This window comes from Ostrinia furnacalis, unplaced genomic scaffold, assembly GCF_004193835.3.
Source record: "Ostrinia furnacalis isolate ACB-3 unplaced genomic scaffold, ASM419383v2 OfSCF5941, whole genome shotgun sequence".
Lineage (NCBI taxonomy): Eukaryota > Metazoa > Arthropoda > Insecta > Lepidoptera > Crambidae > Ostrinia > Ostrinia furnacalis.
Genome location: NW_021136180.1, coordinates 50,194 through 66,702, shown reverse-complemented (window position 1 = coordinate 66,702; position 16,509 = coordinate 50,194). Strand labels below are relative to the sequence as shown.

The 16,509-nt window shown below is 40.4% G+C and overlaps 1 protein-coding gene across 1 annotated transcript in view; it reads right to left on the bottom strand.

Moving 5' to 3' along the window:
* Ubr3 (Ubr3 ubiquitin ligase) overlaps positions 1–16,173 on the bottom strand; it is a 73,456-nt gene extending 57,283 nt beyond the window's left edge. The window contains exons 1-8 of the mRNA XM_028316864.1: positions 16,167–16,173; positions 15,329–15,542; positions 9,531–9,656; positions 4,830–4,986; positions 3,761–3,882; positions 2,753–2,894; positions 1,923–2,048; positions 1,191–1,473 (exon numbers count right to left, since the gene is read on the bottom strand). Of these exons, the coding sequence (XP_028172665.1) occupies positions 1,191–1,473; positions 1,923–2,048; positions 2,753–2,894; positions 3,761–3,882; positions 4,830–4,986; positions 9,531–9,656; positions 15,329–15,542; positions 16,167–16,173 (1,177 nt within the window). The remainder of the gene's footprint in view (positions 1–1,190; positions 1,474–1,922; positions 2,049–2,752; positions 2,895–3,760; positions 3,883–4,829; positions 4,987–9,530; positions 9,657–15,328; positions 15,543–16,166) is intronic.
* Between the last annotated feature and the right edge of the window lie 336 nt (positions 16,174–16,509).

Genomic DNA, 16,509 nt, shown 5'->3' with positions numbered 1-16,509 from the left:
GTGAGTTTAGACAAAAAAAAATAGTAATATAATACAAGACGCGATTTACTGCAGATATAAGCCTCATAAAGTTAATATTCCTTCGGAATAAAGCAACAACCACGATCTGTCAAACGAAACCGATTTTAGGGTGTCACTGATTGTCACTGGATATCATTTGTATGTAAATATCAGGATTTTAAATAATATGCGCAGAACCGGTCGTTTTGGAGATCCTTGTGGGAGGCCTTAGTCCAGCAGTGGACGCCATTTGGCTAAAGCAAAGCGAATGCAATATTTAAAAATGAAACTACAAGTGAAGCTTCCGTTGCACTTGTAGTTTAGTTTTTAAATATTACATTACATCTTATCGCCGCGTATGACAATGTAATCATCGCCGTAAGCCGCTACTTTAATCGCGACTACATCGGCAAGCTATGCTCGACGTCCCGGAAAGTTTTAATGTGTCGATTTTATCCAACAAATAATATGGTATGACTCTGTTTACTACATAATGTTGTTACAGTGAAATAACACATTATTCAGTACGTCGAAAACCTGTTTTTATTCTTTAAAATAAGCCGTTTCAATTATTACGTGACTATCTATTAAATTGCTGAAATAATTTATGAGATCATAATTGATAATGATTGCGTATGTGGTGGTCCACTGCTAGTGGATATAATTAATTATCCAATAATTTCAAGGAAATTCTTGAAAAATCCAATTTAGGTTCGACAACCCATTTAGTTTTCTATTAACTTTTAAAGATCAATAAATAGTTATTTGATTTAGCGGAAAGGCAACGTTACGTTTTCTTCAAAATAAATTATCAAAAGGGTACGCTACGCACATCCCAACGTCCACCCGAGCCACCCTTGAGCCCGCCGGCTCACATGATCGCGCTTTCGTCTAAAGCCCGGTCTGTGAGCACGTAGAATTTTGTCCAATGACCCCAAGCTACCCATCCTTATTGCTCGCGCATAATTATATTGCTGTTGCGACTGTGCGACGGGCGCACGCAGTGAGTGTGCGAGCGCAACAGCAACATAATTACGCGCGAGCGATAAGGATGGGTAGCTTGGGGTCATTGGACAAAATTCTACGTGCTCACAGACCAGACTATGGACAACGTCACGAAGCCGATCAGATACGCGCGTGCGCTCTGCGTCACTAGCCGATATTTGTTATCTCATTTATTTTGTACTCACCCTGCAGCATCGACAGGAATTCGAACCACATGTCGACCAGCGCGTCGTCTTGTAAGAACAGCAGCGCCACGCTTTTATGCGACAGCACGTTGTTGAAGTCCGACACCAGAGGCCAGTAGCAGTGCTCCTTCATGACGCGCCGCGTGCAGTCGATGACGTAGTGGAAGTTCTGCTCGGGGTCGTGAAGTGTGTTCTGGACTAGGATCTTGCCCATCATCAGGCGTAGAGATAGCACCATCACGTGTAGCAAATGGAGTTGCTGAACGCAACGGAGCGCGAGGGCCTGGAAATAAGAATTCGATTATAGTGCCGATTAGCCAATGTGTACATGCATTAGACATTTAGACTAATATCAAAATGCATAGAGATATAGAGAGATGCTGATGATTCGCTGAGTTCGAAACTCAGTATCGCATTAGAAATTCGCACACACAAAGTAATCAAAATATGCGCTCATTATCCACTGCGGTATCGGTACTCAACATTCGAATATTATTGAGTACTACGCAAACAATGTAAATTGTTTACATTATGACGTCGCTGCTGTCATCATTGCTATCACGATCAATGTGTTCTGTTTTTGGGCACATTGCTGCGACACTGGCCCCGCCCCCTTGTCACATCTCCCTTTAGTTTCTGTGATCTTTGTCAAAATATTATAATACTCGAACTAACTCGTATATCACGATCGTGCGCATTAGGTTTTAGAAACAGTTTCATTTGGACAGATACCTCGTTGGAGAACAGCTGTACCGACATGTGGACGACGCGGTTGGACAGCGTGTCGGGGTCGGACGCCGCCTCCAGCACCAGCGGGATTCGCGCGTAGTGCATCACGAACGTGCGGGTCAGGTGTTCCTGGGGACAACGTTTTATTAACTTAGGCTGGCAATACCCCTTCGATCTCAAAGCTCCAACTATCAAGCATACAATGAGGTTTAATAGTTCATGCCCGTGAAAAGCCTCTTCAGCTTGCAAGCAAAAATAAAATAGGGTGGAATGGACAAGTTAGAAAAATTAAGGTACAGATTACAGTGCTTCTTTGGTTGATAGATAACCAAATGGAATGAAATTAAAGACACTGTGAAATGCAATAAAGTATTGAGTATTGAATTTGAAGACTCTTCTAGAGTCTAGAAGACGTCGTATCGTCAGTCGTATATGTCTTCTAGACGTAGCTGGAGGCATGACTTTCCATTGGCAAGTAAAAAGTAAATAAAATCTCTCAGTTTTTCATTGTGTGAAAAATATCGAACAACAGCGATATCGAGTTAAGAATAGTAGTCAACCTGTCGTTTATACTCTGTACACTTATCGACCTTGTCGTTTACGTTACAGAAATCAGAATTAATCTACAATCGGAGTGCAAATTAATTGTTAATCTTTGTTCAGTGTACTTTATTTTTAAGCCATGATTTTCAATCTGTTGCTGTTTTCTCACTAGCGCCCTCTGGTTTTTTTTATGTGATAGGAGGCAAACGACTAAAACTAAAAACTAAACTAAAGGTGTAGGTTAAAACTAACCTACACACTATTCTCACTGTTTCTCAACTGTTACTCACTTTGTAGTCTTGATCGGGCAGCATATTGAGCAGAAAGCAGACGACGTTCTGCGGGAACTCATACTTGAACGTCCAGAATATGAACTCGTCGAGTAGTGTGTTGTGTTGCAGGCGCGGCGCTAGGGCCGGCAGATGTCGATATCTGGCGAGAGAAAGATGTTTTTATAATATTGCTCAAGTTTAAAAAGTTTATAAAGGTTTCTCAAGGGATTGCGCGCGTTATAGGGACTCACGGCAAGGGATTTTTAAGTGACGATTAATAAATAAATAAATAATAAATAAATATTCTTAGACATTTTACACGGCGCTTCTAGTCCCAAACTAAGCAAAGCTTGTACTATGGGTACTAGACAACGGATATAAACGTACTTAAATAGTTTTTTTTTTTGTAAATACATACTTATTATACATAGAAAACACCCAGTCCAATACAAACAAATATGTTCATGCACACAAATGTTTGTAGTGTGCGGGAATCGAACCCGCTACCTCTGGAATAGTAGTCCGTTTCGAACCACTACACCAAACGGCCGACAAAATAATAATGTTAGGGTACAATAAAACTACAGTTGAAATTGCAATGTAGGCTGTCGCTTCAGTATTCCTAATCATGCCGAGGCTTGTCAAAATATCAACATTGCAAATTTACCGTAGCGTTAAAACTAGTACCCGTTTATGTGCGCAGCCCGTAAAAATAAGAAAATTCAAGTAAAGCCTTCCTTCAGGCATAATAAAATGGTTCAGGGCAACAGTTTGCTGGGATTTTTGATTCTTTCGACTACGGCCAAATCATAAACAGAAGGTCAGTTGGTTTAGAAAACGGCTGATCATATCATCAAAAGAAATAATGTTCTTGCTTCGAATATCACGTTTAGGCAAGTCGTAGTAGACGCCTACAGATGGCGAGTTCGAACCCAGTCAGTACAATGCCTGTGATGCAAGGAATTACATAGTGTTTATTGTAAAACTGTAAAAGTATGACTGATGTGGCTGAATAAATATACTCACTCATCAGGAGGTTCCGGCGCGGGGAAGGACTCGATAGCTTTCTCGTACATTTTGTTGGACTCGGCCATGTAGCAGCCATACTCCGTGTCCGGGAACGGCGGCTCTACTAGGTTTCTGTACATCTGCGAATAAAATACATTAACATATTAATACACAGCTTTGGTAACATGAAGAGTCACGACCATGTTCCTTTGAGGTGCTTTATTTTCTTTTGACTTATTGCACAAGCCACTCGTTTTATGTTCGTTGGTTCCAGCTATTGCCGTCAGTCAACTGTCAGTGCTTAGGTAGAATTTACGGCAGGGTCAGAGGCACGCAGAGGGCAAACAAAGCGCCCTCGAGTGAGGCCCGAACCTAGGTTTAGGTAAGCCTTTGATAGGAAAATGTAAGGCTAGTTTTAGAATTGCGCTGACGCACGCTGACCATCGACGCTGACAGCTGAAATGTATGAAGCGTCGGCGCTGAGCGCTCAGCGTCAGGAATGTTTCATACATATTGATCAGTCAGCGCCGACGATCAGCGAGCGGTTAGCGCGATTCTAAAACCAGCCTAAAAATATCACTGGCTTGGGGGGAGAAGCGGCATGGGACAAGTCAGTACCGCGCAAAAAGACATCAAGTGGGATCGCGACACGGGTCCTCGCCAACGGACGGAATCTTGGTTGTTGTGGTGTGGTACTATTTTGCGTGAGTTAGGCGCCTTCGAGTGCCCAAACCTGCGGGTTGATGAGCGCCTTGGTCATAGCGGAGCGCATGAAGTCGCCCATGTTGTCAAACTTCATGAGTGAGAAAAGACGTATCAAGTGGATCGCGACTCGGGACCTCGCCAAAGAACGGAATCTTGGTTTGGTGATATTTTCTATCTATTGTTCTTCCTTCGAGTGCTCTTACCTGCGGGTTGATGAGCGCCTCGGTCATGGCGGAGCGCATGAGGTCGCCCATGTTGTCAAACTTCATAAGTGAGAAAAGACTTATCAAGTGGATCGCGACTCGGGACCTCGCCAAAGAACGGAATCTTGGTGTGGTGCTATTTTACGTGAGTTTTTCTTTCTTTAAATGACGGCCCATACCTGGGGGTTGATGAGCGCCTTGGTCATGGCGGAGCGCATGAGGTCACCCATGTTGTTAAACTCCATGAGCATCTGCACGTAGAACTCGCAGTCGTGCACCGCGATGCGATAACCATCCGACTTGGACTGCGCGCCCGCTGAGGTGCTGAAGTTGTCGCTGGAACAATGGCATAGACAATTAAAATTTATGACCAACTAGCTGACCCGGCGAACTTTGTTCCGCCTTAATGGCAATAAATAAGCAGACTTTTTTTTTAATTTCGAACGGGATAAAAAGTATCCTATGTCCTTCTCCTGGCTCTAAACTACCTCCCTGACAATTTTCAGCTAAATCGGTTCAGCCGTTCTTGAGTTATAAGCGAAGTAACTAACACGACTTTCTTTTATATATGTACTAGCTGACCGGCGAACTTTGTTCCGCCTTAATGGCAATAAATAAGCAGACTTTTTTTTTAATTTCGAACGGGATAAAAAGTATCCTATGTCCTTCTCCTGGCTCTAAACTACCTCCCGGACAATTTTCAGCTAAATCGGTTCAGCCGTTCTTGAGTTATAAGCGAAGTAACTAACACGACTTTCTTTTATATATATAGATATAAGATAAAACCACAAAGTTGCACAGCGTGCTATGGAGAGGGCTATGCTCGGTGTTTCTTTACGATCGAATAAGGAGATCCGTAAACAAACTTAAGTGGAACAAGCTGAAGTGGCAATGGGCAGGGCTCATAGTACGCAGAACTGACGGCCGATGGGGCAGCAAGGTTCTGGAGTGGAGGCCGCGTACCAGAAAACGCAGCGTGGGTCGTCCACCCACAAGGTGGACCGACGACATCATAAAGGTAGCAGGAAGGAGCTGGACGCAGGCCGCTACCAATCGGTCAACATCGAAATCATTGGGGGAGGCCTATGTTCAGCAGTGGACGTCGTATGGCTGAAATGTTGATGATGATGACCAATTTCAGACAATGGTTGTTTTTTACTTTTTTAAGTTGAGAGCGTAACGGTTTTCCTGCTGCTCTTGCCTACCTCGTTAGATCAATATCTAGGCGTTTTCTATACATATCCCTTTACACACGAGAATAAAAAAGTGTCAATATTTTAATAAAACATAACTTAGGGGTTATTTTAGAGTTTAAATAAGATTAGAAAAATACTTTAAAAAATTTTGAATTTTCAGTTTTCCTGAAAGTATGCCCTCACGATAGTGAGGCTTCGGTATAATTTGTTAGTCTCACGATAGTGAGTGTTATACTATTTAGTTAATTTATTTAATGAAAACTACTAATTTATGAGCACATACGTATTCATTTAGTGATAGACCCCTATAAGTAAAGAGTAAGCTATAATTTAACAAGCAAATAAACCTCTTTTAGCAAATTGTCTTACAAAAAACTAATTAATTAAAAAATATCCACCTTTTGACAAACTTGCAAAGTAAAAACCTTTATTAGTTTGGTTGGTACCAATATGTGGTCCGAGATGATTATTAAGAGATTGTAAAATAGAACAAAATTACTTTATAATTAATAATAAAGAAATAAATGTCATTTTTATGGCTTAAGATGATATGACTGGAAACAGCTTTTTTGCGAGAAAGGCACAGGTAAACATCTCACTTAGCACATTTAATTTTTGACCAGCTAGAACATCCTTCCAACATGTAACACCTCGGTGCTTTTTAGCCAGGTAATCGTTCTCATCTGTGTTATTATTTGCTTTCTGACCTTAAAAGTCTATATTATATTGTTTATGGATTTCGAGTCGTTTAGTAAATTTTCGACACGATGCTCTTTATTAGGATATCTGTTTAAAGCCTCAGCTATGCTGAAACGAAAATCTAGTACTGCTAAAATGTCTTTTTTTGAATAACCATTAGCTGTGCAATCAATTTTCTAAAGCCGCCGCGAATTAACAACTGCCAGTTCCAAAATTTAAACTAGAACTTTCAAACCCTATTATCTTGTAATAAAGGTTTGGTGGCATTCCATTTGTTAGTCCAGAATATCTACACCACTCATATCGTTCAACGATTGAATAATAAGATGGACCTCTTTGCAGGTATATTGATCCATCATTTATCATGTGTTGCACCTTCCAAAGCGGTTGTCTTGTTCTGTTTCTGCTAGTTGGTCATGGTAAAATACATAAAGGGAATGTCGTGTGTGTACAAATCGGTTATGAACTATTTTGTTAGCAATAAGCCCCTATTTTTTATATTAGTGTGTCAGTACATATGCAAACATGGGTCCGGAAGGCATCTCATGAAAATATGTGCACCGAACACTATAGCAATTTTGGTTCTAATAGTTTTTAATTCTTTATCGATTTAACGCATGTACTGCAAGTTTGTACACCTAGCCATCTCTTTGTAAAATGTGTCATTAAAATAATCAATTGAGATACTCAGTTGGAGTACGAATTCAATTTGTTTGAATTTTCTTCCAAATTGACCCTGTATTTTGTTGCGGACGTGGCTTTTGTTTCAGCTTTTGCTTGCCACATAGTATTTTTAAAATGTCTGACCAGCCTTGCTGATTCATGTTCAGGGTCTACTTCGTCTCCTGAGCTTTCATATTTGGTATTCTATTCTTCAAAGTCCGTAAAATCCCGAAATTGTGTTTCCTGGTCTTTTTAGTCATAAAAATCTTTAATTTTATAGTCGGTTGCGTTTCCAAATAATGCTACGACACATCTTTCATATTTAGGATGCACTAAAATTGAAAAACAACTAAACACTAAGCCATAATATCAAATAACAAATAAAATAGTTTTCAATCAACTTTTGGAGGTTTGACCGACCAGCTACGATCGTGCGACTTAATTTTTTGGTAGTAATAATTATTAATTTATGCAATGAAATAACAATAAAAGTATTCCATTCGGATAATCACTGTTTCCGTAATAAAATAAAACTATAACACTTATCCGAAAACAACAATAACCACATAAAATCAATATTTACACTGGCCGCCTCTCGTACCAAAAAATGCAGTCAACATTAAGTCCGAGTAAACGAGCACTGACAGATCCCAACACTAAATGAGCGGCACTGTGTGCGAGTAAATATCTCTCACGAGCGATCGCTGCCGATTGCGGCCGCAAAAACAAGTTTACATGGGAATGAGATTTTTTCAAAGTTACTCTCACGTACGTGTATCGTCGTGTGTAAAGGGATATAAGATTTTATCTCGGTTTCGGACAAGTTTACTTCGCGTAAAATGACCAGTGAGGATACAAAGATACAAAGGGAGGTAAAACGGAACAATACAAAATAATGCGTTTCAAACGTCAGACAATGAAACTGTCCAAGTTTAGAAAAGAAGCGTGATTTTATTGCTAAAGGTACCTATTCCAAACGATTGTTTAATTAGATGTACTAGATTAGATAGATAACTTTACAAAACAGGATTAACATGGTCATGAATACGTTTTTTAATTACCTAATCATGATTACCTTCCAACAATAGTGTCCCGCAAAGTATCATACTTTAACACATTGCTATTGTTCTATCCGTTGGCAATGAATAGGTTCATTCGACCATTCAAACATTATAGTACATTTACGCTAATGGATATACCGTTATTGCTGTTACTAGTGTGAAACCTATTTTAAAAGTAATGTAATACTTGAACGTATTTAACGCGGTGGAAACCTTAAGCGCACTTGTGAGTCATCGTATTGTTCAACGTAACAAGAGGAGGTTTACAAATCAACCACCTATCTCCTGTATTAGTATTCTGTTACATTTCTCTAATGGGACACTAAGAGAAGTACCGACAACTGTACAATGCGAGATATTTTCAAGTAAAATATATGTAGATATGGTAAGTGTTAGAATGAAGAGTGTTTAGGAACTTTTAAGGAACATTATTAATCCCTTTTAGAACTAAGATAGTCATATTGCATCGTTTTAACTAAAACCCTGTATTATAATAATGACGTTTATTTCAAACAATTTTACAGTTCATAGTGGTTAGTAGGATACAATTTATAATCTTAAAAGTAATGTTAGTAAAGTGTTTGGTTTTCTAATAATTATTAGTATTAGTAGCCATACATTAAATAGGTAGTTGAAGCTTTTTTTTAAATAAGTGGTCTAAAATAAAAGCCCTTTTTTTTAAATTACAGTGAATTTTTATTAACTCATAGCATCATTTAACAATACATTTTCCTTGTTCCACCCGCTATCAGCTGTTCGACATAAAACATCCATTTCTATTCTAATGTTAGTACAAAAGCGGTAATGGTACTGTTTGTCCGATAAAGTAGGTTAAGTACGCACTCGCCCTTAAAATCCACTTAGGTAAAAGGTATAAATAAAGTAGTTTTATTACAATGTATCACATAATTTATTAATGAATAGATAGTTTCTTTACGCAATCAGCAAAGTATACGTGATGGAAATGAAAACCCAACCAGTAAAGGTCAAGTTTGTCCCGGGGGAATTGGAAATTAATCAAAAGAATATAGGAGTTCAAAGTTAAGCTTCGACTTTCCAGTACAAAGCGGATAACAAGTGACTAAGCAAAGGTTGATGAAGTATAGCCACGAGAGAACATGATGTCGTCCCTTGCGTGACCCAAAAAACTGCACACAGGAAGATTTAATGAAGGCTACTGACAACGCCACTCTTGTAGCGGAGTTTTGGGCTGACACTGTGTAGGTTTGTTGTCGACACGACAAGAAGAATTATTGCCTACCTGTTCTCCCTGAAGTGCTGAAGCAGCCTCAGTATGAGTCGCGGCATCATCGCCTCGGCGACGCACATCAGCTCCGCCGGCGCCGTGCCCGGCCGGGGACATTTGTTGCCATGGTTGCTGCAGAACCTGCGAATAATAAAAACATTTGTAAAACGACAGCACATCAGATTTGTTACAAAACAGCGCCTTAAAAACTACGTAAGAACTAAGATCCTACCACAAGGTGGACCGACACCATCATAAAGGTAGCAGGAAGGCGCTGGACGCAGGCCGCTACCAACCAGGCAACATGGAAAGCATTGGGGGAGTCCTATGTTCAGCAGTGGACGTCCTATGACTGAGATGATGATGATGTGTTTGGCGTGACGAGCCTTCATCTGTACATTAGGTTTAGGATGACGCGTGATAATCAGCGGCGACTGGATCTCCACACAAATTCAAAGAATATGATTCTTCATTTGAAAAGCCAAATTCCTGAAATGAGACCTACGAAACTACTGCTGTAAGAACCGATATTGACAGTATTAGAATCATATCAGAATCAGTAATGGCCCATAACGGTATCTATGGAGACACCCACAGGAACTGACTGTTTAGAATTGTAGTCACGGCCTGCACTACTTTCATAAATGCGTTTGACTTTTTCATACAATTTAATGTCTCACGGATGTTAGAACCTCATTAGTGTGTCCAGTCGACAATCAGTATCATTTTAAACCCAAGAGATCTAACGTGCGAGGTTATGGGCTAATGGGCATATCATCTAACGTTGATCAATATTGGTATCTTGTTTGACGCCTCAATTAGTAACAAACTGCCCTTCGAGGCTTGAGTGGCCTGATCTAGTTCGCCAGCCCAATTGGTGTCGATGCATATCGAGCCATAAGTATGCACAATTATTTAGATCAGCACCATTTCCTCGTTTCACTCGCACACAGCCAGTTTAGTATGGCAATGGGTGAGCAATAGGCGGTCATTGTCAAGAGCGCACATTTGTATTCCGAATGTGCGCGGGCGCAACCTGGGTGAAAACTATTACGTAGGCGAACTCCCTGCTCTGTTTGCCTAGTAGTTGTTGACTCGTTTCAATAAAAGGCACTTTAGCGAGTTTTATGGGACGTAAATTGTGTCTTTGACATATTATTAATGATGATGTCATGTTCCTTTATGTTGTGCTTTAGACGCGTGTAAATGACCGTCATTTGTCCAAATTAGTTTAGTGTTTAGGTGTCAACGGACGTACAAGCATCCGGCAATGCATTGTGGAAAGAAACAGATAAAGACTTCAACATACATTAGTTGTTGTGTTCAAACTTACAATGAAGCACAAATTATAATACATAATTTTCATATAAATCTGTATTATTTACAACAGAACACAATACGAATATACTTTATTTAAAGCCATAAATTGCTCTTGCATGACATGCTTCACACAGTCATTGTTGTAAATCCAAACAAAAATATGACTTCAATGTATTTACTTGACCATAACACTATCAACAATCTAGATCTATTTATAGCCACGAAAATTTAATAGTACTGGGCGTTGGAACGCCTTAAAAAGCGTTTAATCCAATCATTATCTCATGCCGCGTCTTCGTAATAGCTTTTGGAACAATCAGCCTAACCAGAGCATAAAGTCGTATGGTCTCGCCGGTGACGTCACCAGCAGCCAAGTCAAGGCCTGTCAAGTTCAAGCGTTAGGGTCGGAAGGTCGTGCCTCTCGCTTGCTTGTGGTCCTGATTCGATTATGCGTCTCTTTCTGATTGCGGAGGCTAGTCGTTAATACAGGCTATTACTAATTTCAGTGCCACAGGGTCTGCAGACGTCATAAATCACGGATTTCTTGGTCGAGCATGTGACGTTTATGTTGAATCAGTGACGCAACGGAAGCATTATAAGTATTTCACGCAACGGAGTTACAGATTTAGAATAAACGGTTTACGCACGAAGCAATCAAGGGAAAACCTTGACTTTGTGGAACGCCCTATAAACCTATAATGGCGTGGGCAAAACGTGCACTCATTATATTGTTCGAAAAGGGCTTATCCTACTCGTATCAAGAATATTATGAGGTAAAGATCAAATTGGTCAATTTCATTTTATGGTCGCAGTAACTCCTGTGGAAGCTTGTCCATCTCTACACGATCAACTATAACATACTATTTTAAGCTTTCGCGATATAAATACTTTATTAAACTTTGTCGGTGGTGGAATTTCAGCTATAATAACTATGATGCCCTGGAGGTTTTGTAAGAAGCTCAAATCTTATCTATTCGCCTGTCTAGACTCTAGTCGCTATCAGTTGAACCAGGCCTGTTCATCTCCTCGAGTTTACATCGAAAACAAAACACGCATGATGGCCCACCTACAGGGTACTATTCGACAAGGCCTCACATACGAGCGAACATTGACTCACGCACGCGTATTCTTGTGTATGATGGGAGAAAATAAAGAAAATGGTGTACTAAATACTGTGCAGTATTTAACTGCCTAAATAATAATAAAAACACAGAATGTACTTTTTTAAGTTGCCTCAAGACACTGAGAGGTAAATAAGTAGTTAATATTATTCACGATAATTCATGCTAAATCATGTATTTCCTCCGCCATTTTCCGCAGTTTGGCACCTCACGTCACATCATTTTACCGAAGTCAGCCCTATAGCTTCGGCGCAGTGCCGATCACTGACGTTTGTCAACAAAATGTTGCTTGACTCTTGAGACAGGCTATATTATACCATATTGTTAATGACATTGAGCATATATTGTTTTAAATACCTTCGCGAAGTAAAACTTCTGTACGTAGTACTTATTATTATTCTGTGGTTGAACCAACACTAATGAATTTACATTATAATCTAATACAGATATCATATCACCTTTCTCGCGCTATCGCGACTTTCACAATAACGTGTATCTCGATGTCAGGCCAAGGTCACGGGCATGCGCAAGGTCAAGGTATTTGTTGACTGTTTGACCCGCATTGTTTTAAATGCCACAAGTCCAGGGCCGGATCGTGAATTTGTGGGGCCCTGGGCTGAAACTTCTTATGACGTTGTCACGTAAAAATATCGTCCGTAAACCGACTTTACAGACAACTTTTTTTTTTTTTTTTTTTTCAAATTATGGCCTACTTTTTAGCGGGATCTGGGGGCCCCTTGTAACCCCGGGACCCTGGGCCCTGCAGCCCAATCAGCCCATAGGTAGATCCGGCCCTGCACAAGTCATGTGTTTTTCAATCGTTATAGGACAGAGTTTTCAATGAGATGGAATAACTTTGTGTCTTTTCCACCATTTTACTAATCAGTGCCTCATGCCTGCGAGGATGAGGCGGTCTTTTCATCATCATCTTATCATGAAATCAAATCAAGTTTATATCTAATCCGCTATTATTTGATACTGCCAGATGACGTAATATTCCGTCGGCGGTCTCTTCGATTCAGTCGGGAACATCACCGGCAGTAAACAACCACGACTGATCCATATTTATACCGGGCGTAGGCTCACATTGACGTTAGACGTCACAATTTTGTTTCCGTTGTTGTATCAATTTGTTAGATAATCTGTTGCTATGAGCTATGAACCTGAGGTTTATTGAATTTTTTCGGGCCTTTTTATTAAACAACACTCAAGAACAGTCAAGAATAGGTACAAGAATAGGATTTTTTTCCGTATCATGCGATTCATCATCATCATCATTTCTGCCATAGGACGTCCACTGCTGAACATAGGCCTCCCCCAATACTTTCCATATTGATCGATTGGTAGCGGACTAGCGGCCTGCATCCAGCGTTTCCCTGCTACCTTTACAATGTCGTCATCATGCGATTAGTCAGAAGATTATGAGCAGATTTTTTCTGTGACTAAAAGCGATGAGAGCAGAATCCCCATTGGTACTCCCTCCATGATTAATTCTGGCTCTCCATGTCCAGAATGTGCATGTGAATAGGATTTAAAATTCTATTCTGTCTAAATATTAAATTACAACCAATCACAGGTTCAAAACTGGATTTTAGTGTGAACCTAGTGTTTTGAGTGTCGTCTTTTCGAAATACGAGACTTGTTAGATAATTTCGGAAAGGATTTACTTCATTATGAGTACTGTGTGCCAAAATTTCGAAGGTTTTGGCAAACCCAATTACGCAGCAAAATCGCACTGCAGGCAACACTGTAGAGACGCCCAGTATAATTTAATACAGAGTTGCTAACCGGCAACGAGTCCTAAGGTCGACTAAGCCCGGCATACAGTCTGCAGTCCACCTTTATTATACCTATTTGAATGCATCCAACAAAACGTATGCAACTAACGCGTTTATTCACACCGTGAATCACGAGCGCTCATGTGCCCTATACACCATAAGAACTCGATGCCTTCACCACCCATGCAGTATTTGCAGTGAATATTAAGTGTTTCTTGAAAGCTGGTCAAATAAACGTGTAGTGTAACTAAATCTTTTGACTAACAGGATTAAGGCTCGGTTGCATCATCTTACTTTAACTTTAACAAACGTCAAAAGTCTGTAAAACTCCATACAAAAAACACCGGTTATCGCCAAAGTTACGTTTACGGTGAAAGTTAGGTGGTTCAACTTAGTTTAAAGATCAAGCAAGATGTACTTTTACACACATAAGGGAATGCTTTTTTCGTTGTAGAGTTTAACTTAATATATTCACTAACGTGACATACCTACTGGTGGTCTAAGTACTGAATTCCAGTAACAGAAACGGCTGTGACCCTCCTACACGGCCCCATTTAGGGTTAGTGACTAACTGGAGTCGAGTGTAATTTGATTATTTTATTATCTCCTCTCAGGTCATTCTATCACACGTTTATATGTCCACTTATTATGATGCTCACTTCTGATTTGCGAATACGGCAACCTCTTATAATCGTTAGTGACATGTGCAGGCAGGCATTTCCGAGTTCAACGTTATTGAATTTTTAAGACCCTTTTTTTGTTCTCGCCACCCATGCGAATATGTATTTGGTTGGAAAATCATTTTTGATTAACATGAGCAATCAGGCCATATTAAAATTTTGACTTCATCCAACAATCCATATTAATTTGTGTATGACGCACACAAGTTCGAGGCGATATTAGATGCCTACTGCATGAGCAACTTTGCATTCGTAATTCTATCGTTGAATGTAAACGTCTTTTGGCACTGGTGGTAGCAAGTGGACTGAAAATTTGTACTTTGTTGGCGCAAATAAATAGTAATGATGCAAGGCAGTAAACTTGCTTAACGACTGCAGAAATGTGACCACTCCTGAAGCCCTTCTGTGGCCTGTACGGCTGAGCCCCGTAACTCTTGTCAAAGGGCCTCGAGGATACCTTCATATTTTTGTGGGATGCCCATATACTTTTGGCAGGTAGAGTTCCACATAAAGGCCGTAGCACATTTATCAAACCGGAAAGGGAGCGTAATTATACCATCTCTAGCGATTGACAGCGCGCGAAGGCGATGACAGCTCGCAAAAGGCGATACGGTCTTGTTCCCCTTCCGAGTTGATATTCTGCTATGACCTTAACGTAGTAGCCAAGCGCACTTTGTATGTAGATTGCCTTCTGCTCCATATATTTTGTGGTGTTACTGAGCTAGCACTGACCCGTCCTTCTTCATGACGGACTCAGGAACATATTGAAGTCGTGCGTGGAGTGGTCGCCGCGGTGGAAGCACTCGCGACATATGGACATGCACGGCGACATGCCGCTCGTCCGGCACCTGTAGGCCACCACGCGTGGGATCCAGACGAGGCCGCATCTGTCGTGTTACTGAGCTAGCACTGACCCGTCCTCCTTCATGACGGACTCGTCGCCGCAGTCGCACGCGCCGCCCGCCTGCGACAGGAACATGTTGAAGTCGTGCGTGGAGTGGTCGCCGCGGTGGAAGCACTCGCGGCATATGGACATGCACGGCGAGATGCCGCACGTCCGGCACCTGTAGGCCACCACGCGTGGGATCCAGACTAGGCCGCATTTGTCGTGTTTGTCGTAGCTCCTCACTGTGGACGAAGACAGTAAAATTACAATAAGGTTCTTCCCAAACTTTGAACTGAGGTAAATTACTCCTTAAAACTAGGTAAACTAATAAAGAGAGATCTGAGAGAACTAGTAAGGAGAAGACAGTGAGTTAAAAAGTACAAGTAGACAGTAGTATACTCGTTGCTAAATCTCGTTGAAACGTCACTCAAGAATTCACAAAACAACATAAAAGGTCAAACCAAAATCTACGTAGAAATGAAGCTCGAGTAGAATACAATACATTCAAGCCTGTGATTGACCTGAGATATTGAAGCGACGCGTGTCACATTAAAGCACAGATTATTTCTACGTAAACATTGTAGTATTCATAAGCAATCAACGTTTAGTAAACAATACACAATCTTTAGATAAATAATAACGTGTGAACGAAGATAATGTAGAAGAATGAACTCTTGGTAGGTTGAGCAAAGTTCAGGAAAAAATAGAAATAGGAGCTCAAAACATACTCTCGTATTTAAAAAATACACTGATGTGTGTTCGTGTAAGGGACACATACGGAAGAAGATCATTCACCATTCCTTTTCCGTGGGATAAATATAGAAGCAGAGCAGGACGTCGATTTAAACGTCGTGGAGACGAATTACCATCCATCGAAGAAAATTAAAGGAAGAATTCAATTACTCGATTATACAATCACTCACTGCCACAACCAAACGATCTTAGGAAATACAGAACCAAAATTATTGATGATCAAGGTGGAAGACATAACAAGTAATGATTTTTTGCCATTAAAATAATCATTAATAAAGGCGGATGAATGAACCACGTTCAGCAAAGATGTCATCGACATACACAGACACAGATTAAGCCTGTTTTACGATTCAGGATCTAAAACTGACTCGAATGCGAACGAAATGGCAAGACGCAAATTTTATTAGAAGTGGTCGGACTGGATCAATAAAAAGACAGAAGCTCAGAAAGTGATTA